Source organism: Scyliorhinus canicula, chromosome 25 (genome assembly GCF_902713615.1).
Source record: "Scyliorhinus canicula chromosome 25, sScyCan1.1, whole genome shotgun sequence".
NCBI lineage: Eukaryota > Metazoa > Chordata > Chondrichthyes > Carcharhiniformes > Scyliorhinidae > Scyliorhinus > Scyliorhinus canicula.
In genome coordinates this window covers 2,811,367-2,832,237 of record NC_052170.1, presented here as the reverse complement: position 1 = coordinate 2,832,237, position 20,871 = coordinate 2,811,367, and the positions used below count along the sequence as shown (strand labels likewise).

General features: G+C 47.4%; 1 protein-coding gene across 4 annotated transcripts in view; it reads left to right on the top strand.

Annotated features, from left to right (window-relative positions):
- tyk2 (tyrosine kinase 2) overlaps window positions 1-20,871 on the top strand; it is a 113,478-nt gene that overhangs the window by 78,746 nt on the left and 13,861 nt on the right. For all 4 annotated transcript variants that reach the window (XM_038784728.1, XM_038784731.1, XM_038784729.1 and 1 more), the window contains exons 12-17: window positions 2,021-2,194; window positions 3,412-3,499; window positions 8,765-8,892; window positions 11,002-11,137; window positions 16,521-16,672; window positions 19,251-19,401. In XM_038784728.1, the coding sequence (XP_038640656.1) occupies window positions 2,021-2,194; window positions 3,412-3,499; window positions 8,765-8,892; window positions 11,002-11,137; window positions 16,521-16,672; window positions 19,251-19,401 (829 nt within the window). The remainder of the gene's footprint in view (window positions 1-2,020; window positions 2,195-3,411; window positions 3,500-8,764; window positions 8,893-11,001; window positions 11,138-16,520; window positions 16,673-19,250; window positions 19,402-20,871) is intronic.

Here is a 20,871-nt window from a genome sequence, read left to right as displayed (position 1 = left end):
CACTCGGTTGGTACACTGGATTTGGAGGGAATGCTCGGTTTGTACACTGGATTTGGAGGGGAATGCTCTGCACTGGATTTGGAGGGGAATGCACTCGGTTTGGTCACTGGATTTGTACACTGGATTGGTAGGGGAATTCTCTCGGTTTGTACACTGGATTTGGAGGGGAATGCTCTTGGTTTGTACACTGGATTTGGAGGGGAATGCTCTCTGTACACTGGATTTGGAGGGGAATGCTTTCGGTTTGTACACTGGATTTGGAGGGGTTGTGCGGCGGTTTGGACACTGGATTTGTACACTGGATTTGGAGGGGAATGCACTGGATTTGTGCACTGGATTTGTAGGGGAATGCACTGGATTTGTACACTAGATTTGTAGGGGAATGCTCTCGGTTTGTACACTGGATTTGGAGGGGAGTGCTCGGTTTGTACACTGGATTTGGAGGGGAATGCTCTCGGTTTGTACACTGGATTTGGAGGGGAATGCTCTCGGTTTGGACACTGGATTTGGAGGGGAATGCTCTCGATTTGGACACTGGATTTGGAGGGGAATGCTCTCTGTTTGGACACTGGATTTGGAGGGGAATGCTCTCTGTTTGGACACTGGATTTGGAGGGGAATGCTCTCTGTTTGGACACTGGATTTGGAGGGGAATGCTCTCTGTACACTGGATTTGGAGGGGAATGCTCTCGGTTTGGACACTGGATTTGGAGGGGAATGCACTCGGTTTGTTTGTACACTGGATTTGGAGGGGAATGCTCTCTGTACACTGGATTTGGAGGGGAATGCACTCGGTTTGTTTGTACACTGGATTTGGAGGGGAATGCTCTCTGTTTGGACACTGGATTTGGAGGGGAATGCTCTCTGTTTGGACACTGGATTTGGAGGGGAATGCTCTCTGTTTGGACACTGGATTTGGAGGGGAATGCTCTCTGTACACTGGATTTGGAGGGGAATGCTCTCGGTTTGGACACTGGATTTGGAGGGGAATGCACTCGGTTTGTTTGTACACTGGATTTGGAGGGGAATGCTCTCTGTACACTGGATTTGGAGGGGAATGCACTCGGTTTGTTTGTACACTGGATTTGGAGGGGAATGCTCTCTGTTTGGACACTGGATTTGGAGGGGAATGCTCTCGGTTTGGACACTGGTTTCCCCAGAGAAATGCAGGGCCAGAAAGATGTTTACAAGGTGTTGTCATGTTTGTAGTTTGTCTCCTGGTTCAGTGAGTTCAGTAATAGTGTTTTGGTTGATCTTTGCACACACACTTATGTCAGGAAAAGATGGTTTTGTGTTTTATGGCTAAAGGTATTTTCTGTTCGTGTTTCAAGCAAGAAACAATAGAATAATGGTTTGTGTTGACTGTAGTTCCAAAATATATTCCTTTTGTTGCTTTTCTACCTCTCTGGTTTTCTCCTGTCTGGGTTCGCCGCCCTGCAGTACATCTGAGAGGAGCCAGTCAGCCTCTCATAACCCTCTCCAAGTTCACGTTATGCATTTGCACGCCAGGGTGCTGAGCGTCGCCAAGCTGTTTGACTGCAGGTGGCATCACCGCTGGGCCCAATTCACACATGCCAATCAGGAATAATGTGTGTCATGCGAGTGGTGTGTTTCCACTCCCTATTCTGTCAGACTGTGGGCCAGTGGTAGTACCCCTGTTATCGCTTCAACTGAGCCTAAAACAGCCATGAGATTTACTGGCACTACACATCATCTTACATTTAGTCTGATTATTTGGATACCCAAGCCGTTGAAAAGTACCCTGGAGAGACAAGTTGCAGCCGGGGTGTGCCAGTGTGATATGTTGTTTTGTTATTGGTTATGGATCTTTTATCCTCGTTAATGTGACTTTGTAGCAAACGGTTTAAACAAGTGATGTGGTGGAGGGCCTATTTTTTAAATGTTATTTATTTCATCTGTCCGCGCCCCTACCTGCGTAACATCATCCGAACCCTAGCTGTACAATGAGTCGGAGCTGTACAGGACCCACTACGATCATTGTCGTTCGTTTCTGTTTACAGGAGCACCATCTGGGGCGTGGAACCAGGATGAATATCTACGCTGGTAGGTTTTGCGAAGGTGAGGTTGAGGAGGAAGAGGAGGTGGACTCTTCGGGTGGACCGTGTCGCAGTGAAGCAAGAGATATCCGTGTGGTGCTGAAAGTGCTTGATCCCAGTCACAGGGACATTGCATTGGTGAGGCAAACAGAAAGAAATCTATGCAAGTCACAGTTGTATTAGTAATCTGTCAGTCTCACTACAGGGACCTACACATGATTGAAAGAAAGAAATGCTTTCATTTGTATAGTGCCTTTCACAACCTCAAAATGCCCCAACACACATTCCAGTCAATGCAGTAATTTTGAAATGGAGTCACTGTTGTAAATAGAAAATGTGTCAACCAATTTACATACAGCAAGCTCCCACATACAACAGGGTGACAGTGTACTCTGCTGAATTATGCCATGAAACCTTTTACATCCACCAGCGAGGCCTTGGGTTAACCTCACACCTCAGCACTGTGATGTCCGCTCACTGGACAACGTGCACTTGTCCCTAGAGGGGACTCGAACCCATGACCTGCCTCCGAGGCGAAGATTTTTCCCACTGTGCTCTGGGTGACTAAGCCCTGCCTGCCTGTGGTTATCCAACAAGAAGCCGCATTGGCGGCGTCGCTTCAGGGGAAGGGAGTGTTTTAACAATGGCGTTGATAGCAAAGACCGATCGGGGAAGTTGGCACGTCCTCGAGGACCGTGGTTAGGATCGGTGGAGGGATTGAACGGTTCAGATGTTGTTTGGACAGCAACTCGGTCAAGAAGTTTAAATACAGGCAAAATATTGGAGTAAAACAGCCTCCACCGTTGTGATGTGCAGGAGCAAGCGTCAGCACGTTTACTGAGCAGAGCCCCCAAATGGCACAGATCAGACCTATCAGGAGATTTAAATAAAAAACAACGTCAAAATATTAATCATTGGAAAGGACCATTGCAATTGAAAAGCAGGTGCAAGCATTTCGGAAATGTAATCTCTCAGTTACTAGTTTATTCAAAGAACCACATTTTGGAATAACTTGCTGGGTGGGGTGGAAGGAGAGAGGCTTTGATTTGCTTGAATTATTTTTTCAGTACCTGTGATTGTGTTTCTTCTGTTAATTCTGCCTTGCTTTATTTAGAATGGAGGTTTTGATAATCCAGTGTGCATGTGTGTGTCTTCTATATATTTGGCAGAAACTGGATCCAAGTAACCTTGCTGCTGATCAGAAAGGATTAAGTCCCTCATTCTGCAGCTTGCACACACACACACACACACACACACACACACTATCAGCTAACTTTCCATCGGCGGCAGTCATTGTAATAGCAGTTTGTTTGGCATGTGTTGATCAATTGCTTTAATTACTGTTTATTTTGCAGGCATTCTTCGAGCTGGCCAGTCTGATGAGCCAAATATCTCACGCTCACCTGGCTTTCGTTCATGGAGTCTGTGTGCGTGGATCAGAAAGTAATTCAAGCTTTTTTCATTCATTTAGATTTCAAAGTTTAGTCTTTTATTTGTATGGTAGCGCTGAAACCCTCAATAGTTTCTATGTGATTATTAATCCTGGATCAGTCTACAAGTTCCACAACCGCTTCCCTATGATTCCCAAATTCCCAATCTGTGCCGTAGAGGTGGGAGAGGCAGTGAAGTATCGGCCTTGCAGGACCCTTCCTGCAGCAAGGAGGCAGCAGAAGAGACAGAATACATGTGTCTGTGTCTGGGGGTAATACAGAAGCTGATTCCCAGGAATGGGCTGTAGCAAATGCACCTCCCGGCCAGTGCGCCACTTCATCCCTCAGCAAGGGCCGTATCCACTAGTCTGAGCAGAAGGTGGACATTCTGCACTGAGTCTGAACCGGCCATTGGTGAGAGCAACATTTTTCAAACTTTTCTTAGCTTGGACCCACTTTTGCCAGCCGGCCGATCTTTGCCACCCGCGCCGGCCGACCCTTGCAACCCACGCCGGCTGAACTTTGTGACCCTCGCCGACCGGCCTTTGCGACCCACGCTGGCCGAACTTTGCGAATCATGCCGGCCGACCTTTGCGACCCTCGCCGGCCGGTCTTTGCGACGCACGCCGGCCGAACTTTGCGACGCACGCCGGCCGAACTTTGCGACCCACGCCGGCTGGCTTTTGCGACCCACGCCAGCCGACCTTTGCGACCCGCGCCGGATGACCGTTGAGACCCACCATTTTCACTTACCTTCAATGCAATTCTACTTGGTCCTCACAACCTCGTTGTCTTTGTTCAATGTTACATTTCTGCTAAGGACTTGCTCTGTTGATTTAAGTTCTCACTGTCTCCTTTGAGAAAGATCAAGAGGTTTGTCTCAAACCTTTAGTCTAAATGTTTAGACTAAATGTTTAGTCTTCAAAATCTTTGATGTTTTGAGGGTTTTAAGCTCTCATTACCAATACTTCCCTCCATATAACACGCATAGGCATCGCATGCTGATTTACATTGGCACAATTAACAAAGCCATACCTCAAGAAATCATCTTTATTCTGCCTTGTTCCTAATTTCAGTTTCTTTGTTGAAAACTATCTATTTTCAGTTCTATCCCGTCCTGTTGCCTTGCTTGCTCACAGCTATAAAATGGAGGAATCTTTCCTCCCTGACTTCGAGCCAAAAGCACGGATGTACAGGGTGCACAATGTCAGTGTTTGTGCCCGGCACATGACCTGCTCTCTGCCGCCGCTTCTCATCGGAAAACTGCATTGTTCATCTTTTTTTCGTAAATTTAGCCACGACCGATTGCAACGCGACCCTCCTGACAACCGTCCACCACCTGCCCCGCGGCTCATGACCTGAAAAACCTTGAGCTGGAGAAACCTGGAACTAATGCCACTTCCGTGCACCCCCGTATCAGCATTTGCCTCAAATGTTTACCTAATTTCCATCACAATGGTGCTGAACTGAGGTAGAATGGAGGCTCCTTCTTTGTGTTCTAGTTGTACAAACATTTTAGCTTCCTGCTTCTAGCCAGACAATAGTAAGGGACTGCAGAAGCAACTTAAAATTCTAGAGAGGAGAAGGCGCGAGGGCGAAGATGCAAATATGTGATGTGTTAAAAGGAACAGGGATGTTGTGCAAAATTGCCACTTCCTGTTGTCAGACGTGTTTCTGTCTGTGTGACACCTATAAATAAACAGAGCCAGCCCTGTTAACACAGTTTTCAACTCGGCCTGCCTTCCTCCCCCCTGTGGTCAGTGTCACTGACAGGTTACCTACAAAGCACATTCTGTTCTGAGACTGTCATGTTACAGGTGTGATCCACTTTGCTCTGTTTTGCTGGTTATTTTTGGACCCTGTTTACTGTTTTTGTTTCCTCTGGACATTTAGTGAGCATATCACATGTCGACTGCCTGGCTGAATGTTAATGTTCAACAAATCTTTCAACTTCTACAGGGCAGCACGGTAGCATGGTGGTTAGCATAAATGCTTCACAGCTCCAGGGTCCCAGGTTCGATTCCCGGCTGGGTCACTGTCTGTGCGGAGTCTGCACGTCCTCCCCGTGTGTGCGTGGGTTTCCTCCGGGTGCTCCGGTTTCCTCCCACAGTCCAAAGATGTGCGGGTTCGGTGGATTGATGGATCCATTGGTGGATTAGGGGGTTGCTGGGTTACGGGTATAGGGTGGATACGTGGGTTTGAGTAGGGTGATCATTGCTCGGCACAACATCGAGGGCCGAAGGGCCTGTTCTGTGCTGTACTGTTCTAAAAATACAGTTAAGATCCCACACGCCATGCATTTTTCACAATTTTACGTGTCACATTTTTGCTACATTTTTCAAAGCAAATAGTCGTTCCATTTTGGGTTCCTCTGGCCCGTAGCCAAAACTTTCTAAGTAGCTACACACAGCCTGATTTTCACGTTGGACTCCCTTTACTCATGGGGAATACATGAGCCAGGCCTTAACTGGACAGGGAACGTTAAACACAGCTTCCTCACGGCAGCCAGTCACAAGTAACCTGTGACAATTCGAACCAGCAATCTGTTTGCGCAGAAGCAGTCAGGATTTGGAGTGACTAAGACTGTAATCCCAAAACTAATCCAAAAGGTTTATAATGATGCTGGCCTTTTCCTCAAGAACACAGGATTACAAAGTGGAACAAGTGACGCTTCAGTCATCTGGAGCCTTGGTCAGACTCGAACATTGTGTCCAGATCTGAGCATCGAGCCTCAGCTGGATATATTTGCCTTGAAGGGGATACAGTGCATATTCCCCAACACTTAGGCGGGTTAAATAGCGAGGGCAGCTGCATAAACTCCCTGGGGGAAGATGGATGGGGTGATCTGATCATTGTATTTGAAGCGTTAAAACAATTTAATGGGCTAAACACAGAGAAAGTATTTGGGGAATCAGGAAAATTATTTTAAAATTAGACCCTGGCTTTTCTCTGGTGAAATCGATAAGCTTTTTTTTTCAGAAAAAGTCAGAGGAGATCTGGAATTCTCCCACGTCAAGACTATGGATGCTGAGGAGGGTTTGAGACCGAGGTTGATAGATTTTTGGTGGGAAAGGTTATCAGGAGATGAATCAGCCATGAGAAGGCACAAATCCATCAGGATCTAATAGAACATCACAGCGCAGTACAGGCCCTTCAGCCCTCGATGTATCTAACCCTCTGATCATCTTGTATGCCTCAATTAAATCACCTCTTAACCTTCTTCTCTCCAACGAAAACAGCCTCAAGTCCCTCAGCCTTTCCTCATAAGATCTTCCGTCCATACCAGGCAACATCCTGGTAAATCTCCTTTGCACCCTTTCCAATGTTTCCACATCCTTCCTATAATGCGGCGACCAGAATTGCACGCAATACTCCAAATGCGGCCGCACCAGAGTTTTGTACAGCTGCAACATGACCTCATGGCTCCGAAACTCGATCCCTCTACCAATAAAAGCTAACACACTGTACGCCTTCTTAACAACCCTCTCAACCTGGGTGGTAACTTTCAGGGATCAATGTACAAGGACACCGAGATCTCTCTGCTCGTCCACACTACCAAGAATCTTGCCATTAGCCCAGTACTCTGTCTTCCTGTTACTCCTTCCTAAATGAGTCACCTCACACTTTTCTGCATTAAACTCCATTTGCCACCTCTCAGCCCAACTCTGCAGCTTACCTATGTCCCTCTGAACCTGCAACATCCTTCTGCACTGTCCACAACTCCACCGACTTTAGTGTCATCTGCACTAATCATCCTTCTACGCCCTCCTCCAGTTCATTTATAAAACTGACAAACAGCAGTGGCCTCAAGGTGATAAAGGAGGTGATGAAGGAGCTGTGCTCCGAAAGATAGTGATTCCAAACAAACCTGTTGGACTTTAACTTGGTGTTGTAGGACTATGCCCACCCCAGTCCAACGCCGGCATCTCCACATCCTCAATAGGATTCTGAGGAATTGAACACGTTTTAATTTGGGTTTCAGCATCAAGCATTCCCAGGTTGGGAACAGTGGAAATGAATGGTTAAGGGCTTGGAGGTTAACATTGGGAGGGTGATACCCCTGGCTGGAGAGTCTCATAATAAGGGTTATTTAGCATCAAAATGGGGAAGTTTCCTTACTCAAATGGTTGTGAATCTTTGAAAGAGGGCTGTCCTTCTTAACTGTATTCAGGGCAAGAGATTTTTGAATACTTAGGGAACCAAAGTTAGCGCAGGAAGGTGGAGTTGAAGAAATAATCTGCTGTCATCGTATTGAACGATGGAGCACATTTGGAAGGACAAAATGGTTTACTCCTATTCCTATTTATTATTTTATGATTTCCAACAAGGTGTGCGAGAGTTCCAATGGAGTGACAGCGCAGATTCGCAAGCATGAATTATCCAGGGGCTGTCGATGCTTTTCCCTTTTCTAATCAAATCCTCTGGAAAAGTTAGGCACTTATTAATTCCCTCAGTTGGTAGCTGACTCTTTGTTTAAGTATGAACTGGGCTACTGCACCACTATAAGGAAATACTGCATTGTTAGGTGCTCCGTATTCTCACTGAAACATTAAACCAGAACCATGCCTCTTTGTTGAAGTGGATTTTAAAGATCTAGAGCATGGAATTCACTGCACCACAGTCTTCCCTCAGCCTCTCTACTACTGTGACACTGCCTATTTTTCTGGGTGGGAGCTACAATTAGAATTCACATCATATATATTTGGGAAGTTGTATGTTCTGCTCACTATTCCTGTCATGCCGATGTGACCGTGTCTCCTTCTGTTTATGCAGCAAGGCTGTAGTGATGCCAGAACGGCTGGTGCAGGGCAACACCTAAAGCTGAATTTAGAAAAGAAAAGATGATCAATTTTGGTTAGGTTAAAATGCCGACGCTAAAATGTCACTGCATTCTCGGAGTAATTAATTGTGTGCGAGCTTTGAGAAGTTACAGAATCAGACACAACACTGAAGTTACATCAAAACCTCAAGATTAAAAGCAGCTCATATTCCAATTAAATCTTACAGCCAAAGGGTTATCAGAAGGAATATAATCACAAAACTTAAGAGCACATTTTCTCTCTCTCTTGTTCTCTCTCGTTCTCTCTCTCTCGTTCCCTCTTTCTTTCTCTCTCTCTCTCTCCCTTTCTCTCTCTTGTTCTTTCTCGTTCTCTCACTCACTTTCATTCTCTCTTTCGTTCTCTCTCGTTCGCTCTTTCTCTCTCTCCCTTTCTCTCTCGTTCTCTCTTGTTTTCTCTCTCTCTCTCTCTCAAAATTAATCGCTCTCCTCCTGTTGCAGATATAATTGTGGAGGAATATGTCGAATTTGGTCCGCTGGATGTCTTGTTGCGAAAGGAGAGAGGAAAGATGAGCCCAGAGTGGAGTCTGACTGTCATTCAGCAACTTGCTAGTGCATTGAGCTACCTGGTACGCAGCATTACATCTTGGCCCATTTTCTTGAGCAGTACTTCAGAACACACATCTACTTTTATCTGTGTGCAAACACAATTGAAAGAAAGTAAATGCTGTATTTGTGCTGTGTGTTTGTCTATCTCAGTATAATTGCTGCAGTTCAGAATTGTTAATACATGTTAATATGCTCAGCAGGAGGCCATTCGGCTCCTCGAGCCTGCTCTCCCGCTCAATAGGATCATGGCTGATCCAACATTCCTCACGTCCACCTTCCCACCGTTTCCCCGTAACCCTTCCCATACTGATCAAAAATCTTTCTACCTAGGTCTTACATATACACAAAGATTCTGCCCCCCCCCCCCCCCCCCCCCCGTCTCTGTGGTAGACTCTCAACACTCTGAGTGAATAAGTTCCTCTTCATCGCAGTCTTCAATTGGCCCCCTTTATTCTGAGACTATACTCTCTGATCCTAGACTCTCCCACGAGGGGAAACATCCTCCGAGCTTTCTGCAGGTTTTCTCCATTTAAATAATATTCTGTTCTTTTGTTCTCCCTTCCAAAATGAACAACTTCACATTTCACGACATTATACCCCATTTACCAGCTTTTTGCCCACTTACTTAACCCCTACCACATATGCAAACTGTGTGTCCCTCTGCAAATTTGGCTACAGTACATTTGCTTCCTTTCTCTGAGTCATTAATATATATTGTAAACACTGATCCCTGTGGAACCCCACTGGTTACAGGTCACTAACCTGAAAAAGAACTCCTTATCCCCACTCGCTGTTCCTGTCCATTAACTAATTCTCTACCCAGGCCAATATACTACCTCCAACACCATGGGCTCTTATCTTATGACTTAACCTTGTGTGATGTACCTTGTCGAATGCCTTTGGGAAGTCCAAATATATCACACCTACCGGTTCCCCTCTATCCACCCTGCTTGAGACCTCAAAAAACTCTTAATTAGTTGGACACGATTGCCCTTTCATGAAGCCATGTTTACTCTGCTCAATTCGATTATGATTTTCCAAATGTGCTGCTATTACTTCCTTAACAATTGATTCCAACATTTTCCCAGTTTTAAATGTTGGGCCAATCGGCCTTCAATTACCCGCTTTTCACCTCCCTCCCTTTTTGAATCGGGATGCACATTGGCAGTTTTCCAATCCTCCAGATTCCAAGGATGTTTGGAAAATTGCAACCAATGCATCCACTACCTCTGAAGCTACTTCTCTTCATAGAATTCCCAAAGTGCAGAAGGAGGCCGTTTGGCCCATTGAAACTGCACCGACCCTATGAAAGAGTACCCTACCGAGGCCCACTTCTCCGCTCTATCCCTGTAACCCCACCAACCTGCATACCTTTGGACACTAAGGGGCAATGTAGCGTGGCCAATCCCCCTAACTTTGGCTGTGGAAGGAAAGCGGAGCACCCGGAGGAAACCCAAGCAGTCACGCGGGGAGAAAGTGCAAGCTCCACACAGTTACCCAAGGCCGGAATTGAACTCTGAGGCAGCAGTGCTAACCACTGTGTTGCCTCTGGAAATTTACTTTCCCTGACCAGGAATCGAACCCAGCCACGGCGGTGAAAGTGCTGGATTTGAACCCAGTATTAGACAACCAGGGAGTCCTGGGATGCAAACCAACAGGGGCAGGGGTCTGCCTTTAACTCCATTAGTTTGTGTTGAACCTTTCAGATGGTTATGGACAATGTGATAAGTTCCTGTAAATGTCTCGGATGCTCCCCCCAGTGTCTCAGTATGGAAGTGCACCAGCTGTTACAGTGCAAATGGTTCTGGAATAACCGTAACTATCGCCACAGCCTCAGATGACCATAGGCTGCTCTCCCCTTTGGTGGTGATTTAACCTGAGGGTCCCCACACCTCAGGCGAGGGGTGAGGTTGAGAAGACCTCCTTCATGCGTAACTTCAGCTGGTATGAGAATTGAACCCATGCCGTTGGCGTCGCTCCACATCAGGAATCAGCCCAACGCACCTAAAGGTTCCTGGGGGGAAATTGTTCAGTGGCCTTGAAGCGGGAGTTAGGGTGACATTGAGTTCAGTCAGTGTTATTTCTCAGTTTGACCGATATGTACATTTTCCAAATTTTCATTTTCTCAGGAGGACAAAAACATGGTTCATGGGAACATTTGCTGCAAGAACGTGCTTGTCGCGAGGAAAGGGCTCAAGGAGGGAAGCACGCCTTTCATCAAAGTCAGCGACCCTGGTATCAGTTTCACGGTACTCACTCATGAAGGTCAGTCCCAGCTTTTGCATTGTTTGGGGCCTGTGGGGGGGGATGTTAATTTTCAGAAGCTGCGCTCCATATTGAAAGCCAAACCCCAGCTTCCACCCAGGTGAGGTCCTGGAAAATGATTCCTTTCCTGCCTTGCTGTCAGATCCCTGGTTTGTTGACTGTCTGCTGTAACCTCAATGCTCTCCTGGTGATGGCGCTCTGGTCACCATGGACACGTCCTTTGTGCCACAGGAAAGGGGAGATTGGTACATTCAGCTAAATTGTATCCGGGTAAGATGTATTGCCGATTAAAGATGTTATAGCTGCTTGAGATGTGTTTTAAATGCCGACATATTTGTAGGTCTCACCTGATGATGGAGCAGTGCTCCAAAAGCTAGTGATTCCAAACAAACCTGTTGGACTTTAACCTGGTGTTGTAAGACTTCTTACTGGATATATTTGCATGTAAACATTTGATGCTGTAATAAAACTCGTGCCAGTGGTGGTGTTGAAATGCCACCTGGCTACTTGGCCAGTACTCTGAGAATCAATGAGGCTGCAACTAACTCCCGTTCTCTGCTTCTTAAATCGGTGCATTTTCTTATTTAACTAGATCAATAATACAAATAATTATAGCATACTGTTATATGGCTTTGAAATGCAGGCTGGATTAAATCTCTACGTTCTAGTTTAATAAAATTCTTAACTTTGGCTCATCTGATCGGCACTCCCTGTCTGCAACACAATGGGTGATTGTTTTAAACTTGGGTTTGGGACTTTGAGCAGCTTGAGGATGGGCTGTGGGGTGAGGGACTATTGGCTGTTTGGTGAGCCACATAGAGAAATGAAAGCACTGTGACACAGTGGTTAGCACCGCTTCCTTACAGCTCCAGGGTCCCGGGTTCAATTCCAGCCTTGGGTGACTGTCTGTGTGGAATTTGCATGTTCTCCCTGTGTCTGCGTGGGTTTCCTCCGGGTGCTCCGGTTTCTCCCACAGTCCAAAATGTGCAGGTTAGGTGGATTTGCCATGATCAATTGCCCCTTCGTGTCCAAAGGTGTGTAGCTTATGTGGGGTTACTGGAATTGGGTGGGAGAATGGGCCTAGGTAGGGTGCTCTTTCTGAGGGTTGGTGCAGTCTCGATGGGCCAAATGGCCTCCTTCTGCACTGTAGGGATTCGATGGTTTCCCACTGTGATTCAAATGGTTCTGACAGTGAGTAGCTGGTCCAAGCAGAAAAAAGGAAGGGCCATGGGAAGATCATCAATGTAATAATAATGTTTATTAGTGTCACAAGTCGGCTTATATTAACACTGCAATGACGTTACTGTGAAAGTGCAGAGTTAGCTGGCCTATTCGTCCATGTTGCAGAGGAAGGAGAATCGGACAGGATTTCTGCTCTGCTGGGAATACTGTTTGAGTAAATGTGAGGGTGTGACCAGTGCTGACTGTGACCTCCGCTTCCTTCACTTGTCCACTGTTAACATCAGCTGGGATTGTCCAGTGTTACCATCAGCTGGGATTGTAACAGTGTTACCATCAACTGGGATTGTAACAGTGTTACCATCAACTGGGATTGTCCAGTGTTACCATCAGCTGGGATTGTCCAGTGTTACCATCAGCTGGGATTGTCCAGTGTTACCATCAGCTGGGATTGTCCAGTGTTACCATCAGCTGGGATTGTCCAGTGTTACCATCAGCTGGGATTGTCCAGTGTTACCATCAGCTGGGATTGTCCAGTGTTACCATCAGCTGGGATTGTCCAGTGTTACCATCAGCTGGGATTGTCCAGTGTTACCATCAGCTGGGATTGTCCAGTGTTACCATCAGCTGGGATTGTCCAGTATTACCATCAGCTGGCATTGTCCAGTGTTACCATCAACTGGGATTGTCCAGTGTTACCATCAGCTGGGATTGTAACAGTGTTACCATCAGCTGGGATTGTAACAGTGTTACCATCAGCTGGGATTGTCCAGTGTTACCATCAGCTGGGATTGTCCAGTGTTACCATCAGCTGGGATTGTCCAGTGTTACCATCAGCTGGGATTGTCCAGTGTTACCATCGGCTGGGATTGTCCAGTGTTACCATCAGCTGGGATTGTCCAGTGTTACCATCAGCTGGGATTGTCCAGTGTTACCATCAGCTGGGATTGTCCAGTGTTACCATCAGCTGGGATTGTCCAGTGTTACCATCAGCTGGGATTGTCCAGTGTTACCATCAGCTGGGATTGTCCAGTGTTACCATCAGCTGGGATTGTCCAGTGTTACCATCAGCTGGGATTGTCCAGTGTTACCATCAGCTGGCATTGTCCAGTGTTACCATCAACTGGGATTGTCCAGTGTTACCATCAGCTGGGATTGTAACAGTGTTACCATCAGCTGGGATTGTAACAGTGTTACCATCAGCTGGGATTGTCCAGTGTTACCATCAGCTGGGATTGTCCAGTGTTACCATCAGCTGGGATTGTCCAGTGTTACCATCAGCTGGGATTGTCCAGTGTTACCATCAGCTGGGATTGTAACAGTGTTACCATCAGCTGGGATTGTCCAGTGTTACCATCAGCTGGGATTGTCCAGTGTTACCATCAGCTGGGATTGTCCAGTGTTACCATCAGCTGGGATTGTCCAGTGTTACCATCAGCTGGGATTGTAACAGTGTTACCATCAGCTGGGATTGTCCAGTGTTACCATCAGCTGGGATTGTCCAGTGTTAACATCAGCTGGGATTGTCCAGTGTTAACATCAGCTGGGATTGTCCAGTGTTACCATCAGCTGGGATTGTCCAGTGTTAACATCAGCTGGGATTATAACAGTGTTACCATCAGCTGGGATTATAACAGTAGTTCACTCATTTTTCCCTGGAAGTCGTTGTTTGGATTGTGGCGAGCGATTTGCCCACATTGACTTTGCCAAGTAAACTCCATGACACCTGTGCCTCTGTGCCCCTGTAGCCAAGTTACAAAGTCCTGGATTCGATTCCCATCGCAGGCTGAGCGCACATAATTCCAGAACGTAGGGAGTGCTGCAGTGTCAGCGGTGCGGTCAGATGGGAAGTTAAGCCGAGGCTTTGCGTGCTCTTTCCAGGTGGATGTAAAAGATCCCATGGCACTGTTCTATGAAGTGAGATCGGATGTATTTCCCAGTGTCCTGGCCAATATGTACCTCCATCCACATCACAAAACAGATGATCTGATTATTGTGCACAAATTACCCACTGTGTTTTCTGCATTAGAACAGTGACCATACTTCACAAATATTTTATTCATTGTAAAGCTCTTGTGAGACAAAGAACAAAGAAAGGTACAGAACAGGTACAGGCCCTTCAGCCCTCCAAGCCAGTGCCAACCATGCTACCCGTCTAACCTAAAACCTTCTACACGTCCGGGGTCCTTAACCCTCTTTTCCCATCCTATTCACGTATTTGTCAAGACACCCTTAAATGTCACTATCATACCTGCTTCCACAGCCTCCCCCGGCAGTGAGTTCCAGGCAGACATACAATGTTCATGGAAAGCACTGTTTAAATGCTCGTCTTTTACTTGTTTTAAAAAAGAATCTCGATCACTGAACAAATCCAAGCTTTCTTAACCATCTGAATCGCTGACACCTCGCCCCACAACTCACAGTCACCTCTCCTGACCTCCTCAGTGTCCTCCATGCACAACCTTACTCACCGAGATGCCCTTCTGATCTCCTCTTAACCCTCATATTCTCTCTCTCTCTCTCTCTCTCTCTCGCTCTCTCTCTCTCTTTCCCCCCCCCCAACTCACTGTCGCGTCCGATGCACAATGTGTGTTAACTCTGGCAAGATACTGTTAGCTGATCTATGCAGCAACAACTCTATTTTAAAATTCTCACCTCCGTGTTTCACTATTTCTCTCTCATCCTGTCCTACAATTCTTCAAGATCTCTGTTTCCTCCAATTTTGGCCTGTTAAGCGTGCAGATTTTAATCACTCCAGCACTGGTGGTCGTGCTTTCAGCTACTGAGATTCGAAGCCGTACCGAAGCAGCGCATGTCCATATATCCAAGCTTGTATTAGCAGGTGGCAAGTAACATTCATGCCACACACATGCCAGGCAATGACCATCTCCAACAAGAGAGAATCTGACCATCGGCCCTTGACATTCAAACCCATCACCACTAACGCACAGTGGCAGCCGTGTGTACCATCTACAAGATGCACTGCAGGAACTTACCAAGGCCCCTTTGGCAGCACCTTCCAAACCCACGACCGCTACCATCTAGCAGAATGAGGGCAGAAGACACATGGGAACATCGCCACCTGCACATTCCCTTACAAGTCACTCACCACCGTTCCTTCACTGTCCCTGGGGCAACATCCTGGAACTCCCTCCCTAACAGCATAGTGGGTGTACCTACACCACATGGGCGGCAACCGGTTCAAGAAGGGCAATAATGGATGGGCAATAAATGTTTGCATAGCCAGCAATGCTAAACAAAAAAAAAAGCTCTGGAGATTCCTCCCTAAATCTCCCTGCCTCTCTAGCTCCTTAAAACCTACCTCTTTGGCCAAGCTTTTGATTATCCTGCCCTGATATCTCCTTATGTGGCTCTGTGTTAAATTTTAACCTGATGGGGCAGCACAGTGGCGCAGTGGGTTAGCCCTGCTGCCTCACGGCGCCGAGGTCCCAGGTTCGATCCCGGCTCTGGGTCACTGTCCGTGTGGAGTTTGCACATTCTCCCCGTGTTTGCGTGAGTTTCGCCCCCACAACCCAAAGATGTGCAGGGTAGGTGGATTGGCCACTCTAACTTGCCCCTCAATTGGAAAAAATGAATTGGATACTGTAAATTTAATAAATCTCCAGTGAGGTGCCTTTGACCGTTTTACTGTGATAGAGCTGCTGTGAATACAAGGTGCAGTCTTGTACTCCAGGAGTTTAGGAGAGAAAATTAAACTGACAGAGAAATTAAGCAATCTGAGTGTAAACATCAAACCCAGTAACTGCGAGATTCCAGCCCATAGAATCCCTACAGTGCAGAAGGAGGCCATTCAGCCCATCGAGTCTGCACCATCCCTCTGAAAGAGCACCCTAGGCCCACTCTCCCGCCCTATCCCTGTAATCCCACCTAACCACATCTTTGGACACTGAGGGACAATTTAGCATGGTCAGTCCACCTAACCTCCACTTTGGACTGTTGGAGGAAACCGGAGCACCCGGAGGAAACTCACCCAGACACGGGGAGAGAGAAAGTACAGACTCCACACAGACAGTGACCCGAGGTCGGAATTGAACCTGGGTCCCTGGCGCGGTGAGGCAGCAGTGCTAACCACTGTGCATCATTACACAAATATCCTCCTGTAATGTTTAGAATTAAATATCTGTTTGGCTTAGGATTGACGATGAACTGTTACTTGGTAAAACCCTGATCTTTGATTTTCCAGAGCGAGTAGAGCGAATTCCCTGGATTGCTCCAGAGTGTGTCCAGAACGTTAACAAGTTAAGTCTGGGCGCTGACAAGTGGAGTTTTGGGACGACTGTACTGGAAATATGCTGCAATGGAGAAGTTCCACTGAGGGAGCGAACACTGTCAGAGGTAAATGACAATCTGAAGCTGGCAAAACATCATCTGTAGGATGCCAGCAGTGGGTCCGTGCAGCAGTGATACAGTGACAGGAGGAGACAGGGTTAAAGCTGCAGTCCTTTCCCATACTGTGGTGGGTGGAGAAAAAGACTTGGTGTTTCCTTTGAGTGAGAATGGGGATCCAGCCCGTTTCCTTGCCTTCCGATGTGTATATATGGGGATCCAGCCCGTTTCCTTGCCTTCCGATGTGTATATATGGGGATCCAGCCCGTTTCCTTGCCTTCCGATGTGTGTATATGGGTTGCCATGCGGGTACAAACTGAATTTCCCTCCCTCTGTGACCTGGCTGGTGATATTGGGCTATAGCTGGGCCCAGACAGGGACGACTGATTTTACCCAGGGCAGCGCCTGGCCATGGAAGAGGTGGGGAGAATCAACCTAACCGGCTGTACCCGATAGCTGTCCTGTATCCCTTGTTGGAAAATGTGCACAGGCGACAGCACTCATGGTCAAGATTGTGGACCTAGCTGTGGAATGACTTCCTATCCTCGTGCTAACATGTGAATAAATGCCTGGTTAGATAACCCTGCCACTGTGGAATGGTACCTCACTGTTAGCGAGATGTCAGAGGGCTTGAAGAAAATTGAATCGTTCTCCTTCGAACAGGGAAGGTGTTTTTATATATAAATTTAGAATCATAGAATTTACAGTGCAGAAGGAGGCCATTCAGCCCATCAAGTCTACACCAGCCCTTGGATGAGCACTACTCAAGCCCACACCTCCACCCTATCCTCGTAATCCAGTAACCCCACCCAACCTTTGAGCACTACGGGGCAATTAAACTTGGTAAATCTACCTAACCTGCACATCTTTGGACTGTGGGAGGAAACCGGAGCACCCGGAAGAAACCCACGCAGACACGGGGAGAATGTGCAAACTACGCACAGACAGTGACCCGGGATCGAACCCGGGTCCTCAGTGCCGTGAGGCAGCAGTGCTAACCGCTCCCCCACCACGCCGCCCCTTTCCAGTTAGTTTCCAAGCAGAAATCAGCATTGATACAATCATCAATGTTCTGAATGAAACAATGAGCAAGTGGGCTTGAGGAGAACTGAGAATAATCCATTCCTTCCATGAAAAGGGACACATCACTGGCACCTGTCTGGGTATCCATAGCAACAACACTTCTTTGGCTGAAGTGATTGAAACGAAAGAGCAGTTTGTTCAGTGCGACGTGGCGAGGGAGGGGTGGGGGCGTGTGGGGAAGGGGGGCGTGTGGGGGAGGGGGGGAATTGGTTGGGTCTTTGTTGAAGAAATGGAAAATCCTCCTCTGAGCATTCTGACGAGGCTGGGGGGATTGGATGTCCACGGTGACGGTGAAGAGGAGACCGTTAGGGTCAAGAAAGTGGCAGAAGGGATTGGAAAAAGTTGGAGGGAAGTTAGGGGAAAGAAAAGAGTTGATTCGGAAGAAGGTTGAGTTGAACAAGTTTACCAGGAACGGTCCTGGATGTCAACAAAGAGGTACAAGCAGCTGAAATGAAGATTGATTAACCCCCACCCCCAGCAGCTTTTTGTGGAGGTGTGCTTCAGATTAAAGTGCTTACTCTAAGATTTGGAGTGCTGGACTGTATAATCAGTTGTATTAGTGAAAGCAGAGTCTGATAGTTCCTGACGTAAAACCCTCCAGGAAATCAGCCAGTCTGCCAGAGAGCTGCCAAGAGTTTGTCCAGCCTGAAATTAATGTGTGTTTGAGCTCAGAGCTGTTTCTTCCTTCTGTATTTGTGTCCTTTCTGAGTTCCTCTTATATTTGCCACATAACAATGTCGAGTCCTGAGGATTGACTGGTTCCCCTGCCTCCCTCAGCTCAGATACCGGGAGGTGTTTGGGTTAGAGAGAGAGCCTGCATTGATAATTTCCCCACTCCCTCCCTCTTCTCTCCCTCTCTCTCTCTCTCTCCTCCCTCTCCTCTCTCTTCCTCTCTCTCTCCTCTCTCTCTCTCCTCTCTCTCTCTCTCTCTCCTCCCTCTCTCTCTCTCCCTCTTCTCTCCCCTCTTCTCTCTCTCCCTCTTCTCTCCCTCCCTCTCCCCTCTCTCTCTCTCCCTCTCTCTCTCTCTCTCTCTCCCTCCCTCTCTCTCTCTCTTCTCCCTCTCTCTCTCCCTCTCTCCTCTCTCTCCCTCCCTCTTCTCTCCCTCCCTCTTCTCTCCCTCCCTCTTCTCTTCTCTCCCTCCCTCTTCTCTCTCTCTTCTCTCCCTCCCTCTTCTCTCCCTCCCTCTTCTCTCCCTCCCTCTTCTCTCCCTCCCTCTTCTCTCTCTCTTCTCTCCCTCCCTCTTCTCTCCCTCCCTCTTCTCTCCCTCCCTCTTCTCTCTCTCTTCTCTCCCTCCCTCTTCTCCCTCTCTCTCTCCCTCTCTCTCTCTCTCTCTCTCTCCCTCTCTCTCCCCCCATGTAGGAGTTACTTGGCTCAGACTGAAGCTCATTGTGCCAGAAGATGTTTATGTGGTAAATGTGTAATCATCTCGACCAGTCTCTGATTTTAGATTGGGATAATAAATTGTTAGTATTACAACACCTTTTTCTGACTTTTTTTTAAACAGAAAGAGAGGTTTTACGAGAAAAAAGGGAAACTTCCGGAACCTTCATGTAAGGAACTTGCTGACCTGAACAGCCAGTGCCACAGCTATGAGGCAAACCAGCGGCCATCTTTCCGGACAATTCTGCGGGAGCTCACCATGCTCCAACAGCAAAGTAAGGCACCAGGTTGCAGAATTCCTTCCTTCATGTGGCTGAGCCAATTGGGGTATGGAGGAGAAAAGCAAATTACTGCAGATGCGGGAATCTGAAACCAAAGAGAGAATGATGGAAAATCTCAGCCGGTCTGGAAGCATCTGTAGGGAGAGAAAAGAGCTAACGTTTCAAGTCTGGATGGCTCTTTGTCAAAGGAGTTTGGAGAGTTGTGACATGGCATGGGCAGATTGGGCCAGGTGGGGCAGGAACCACTGCCTCCGACATGTGTCCGGTCAGTCAGAGACTCCCCATCAGCCAGCACTGACCTGTGCGTTTCCTCTACTTCCTGCTCCTGGTTAACATCAGGCTTTCATGTCAATTATTGCACATCTGCCAAGTTCCTGAGCTGAGTTCAACCCAGCCCAGGAAAATCTAGAGTTGACTTAGAAATTCACCCCATTATTCGACTGATCAGGTGGAATGCCTTTCCAGATAGAAACGTGAAGGTGGAAAGCCCATTTCAGCTTCGGCACGTGGTTAGCATTGTGGCTTCACAAGGACCTGGGTTTGATTCCCGGCTTGGGTCACTGTGTGGAGTCTGCACTTTCTCCCCGTGTCTGCGTGAGTTTCCTCCGGGTGCTCTGGTTTCCTCCCACAGTCCAAAGACGTGGATTGGACATTCTGAATTCTCCCTCTATACCCGAACAGGCGCCGAAGTGTGGTGACTAGGGGCTTTTCACAGTAACTTCATTGCAGTGTTAATGTAAGCCTACTTGTGACAATAAAGATTATTATTATTATTTAGTGATCTGTTGCAGTTGGCTTACTGTCTTTTCATAGAATAATAGAATCTCCACAGTGCAGAAGGAGGCCATTCAGCCCATCGAGTCTGCACTGGCCCTTGGAAAGAGCACCCTACTTAAGCCCACGCCTCCACCCTTTCCCCATAACCCAGTAACCCCACTTAACCTTTTGGACACTAAGGGGCAATTTAGCAAGGCCAATCCAACTACCCTGCACATCTTTGGTCTGTGGGAGGAAACCGGAGCACCCGGAGGAAACCCATGCAGACACGGGGAGAATGTGCAGACTCCGCACAGACAGTCACCCAAGGCCGGAATTGATCCCGCGTCCCTGGCGCTGTGAGGCAGCAGTGCTAACCACTGTGCCACCCTAGCCACTGTGCCACTGGATAGCTGGCTGAATCGAAAGTGTAGTTAATGGAAGATTCCTGCAGGTTAATAACTCTGCAAATAATTGCTTTGTTCAGAAGGTGTCACTTGATGTCGCGAAGCCTTTGCTCTGGCGGTCCATGTGGTACTCTGCACCGGGCACATGTAGATCAAAGTTATCTGAATTAGAATGAATTGGAAGGGGTTTGCTCAGAATGGGAAACATACGAACTCTGTATGTGGAGAGTTACAAACTGCATTTGGCTTTGCCACTTCGATGGAGAGGACATTGTGGTGATTTTTATACTCTGTAATTGTG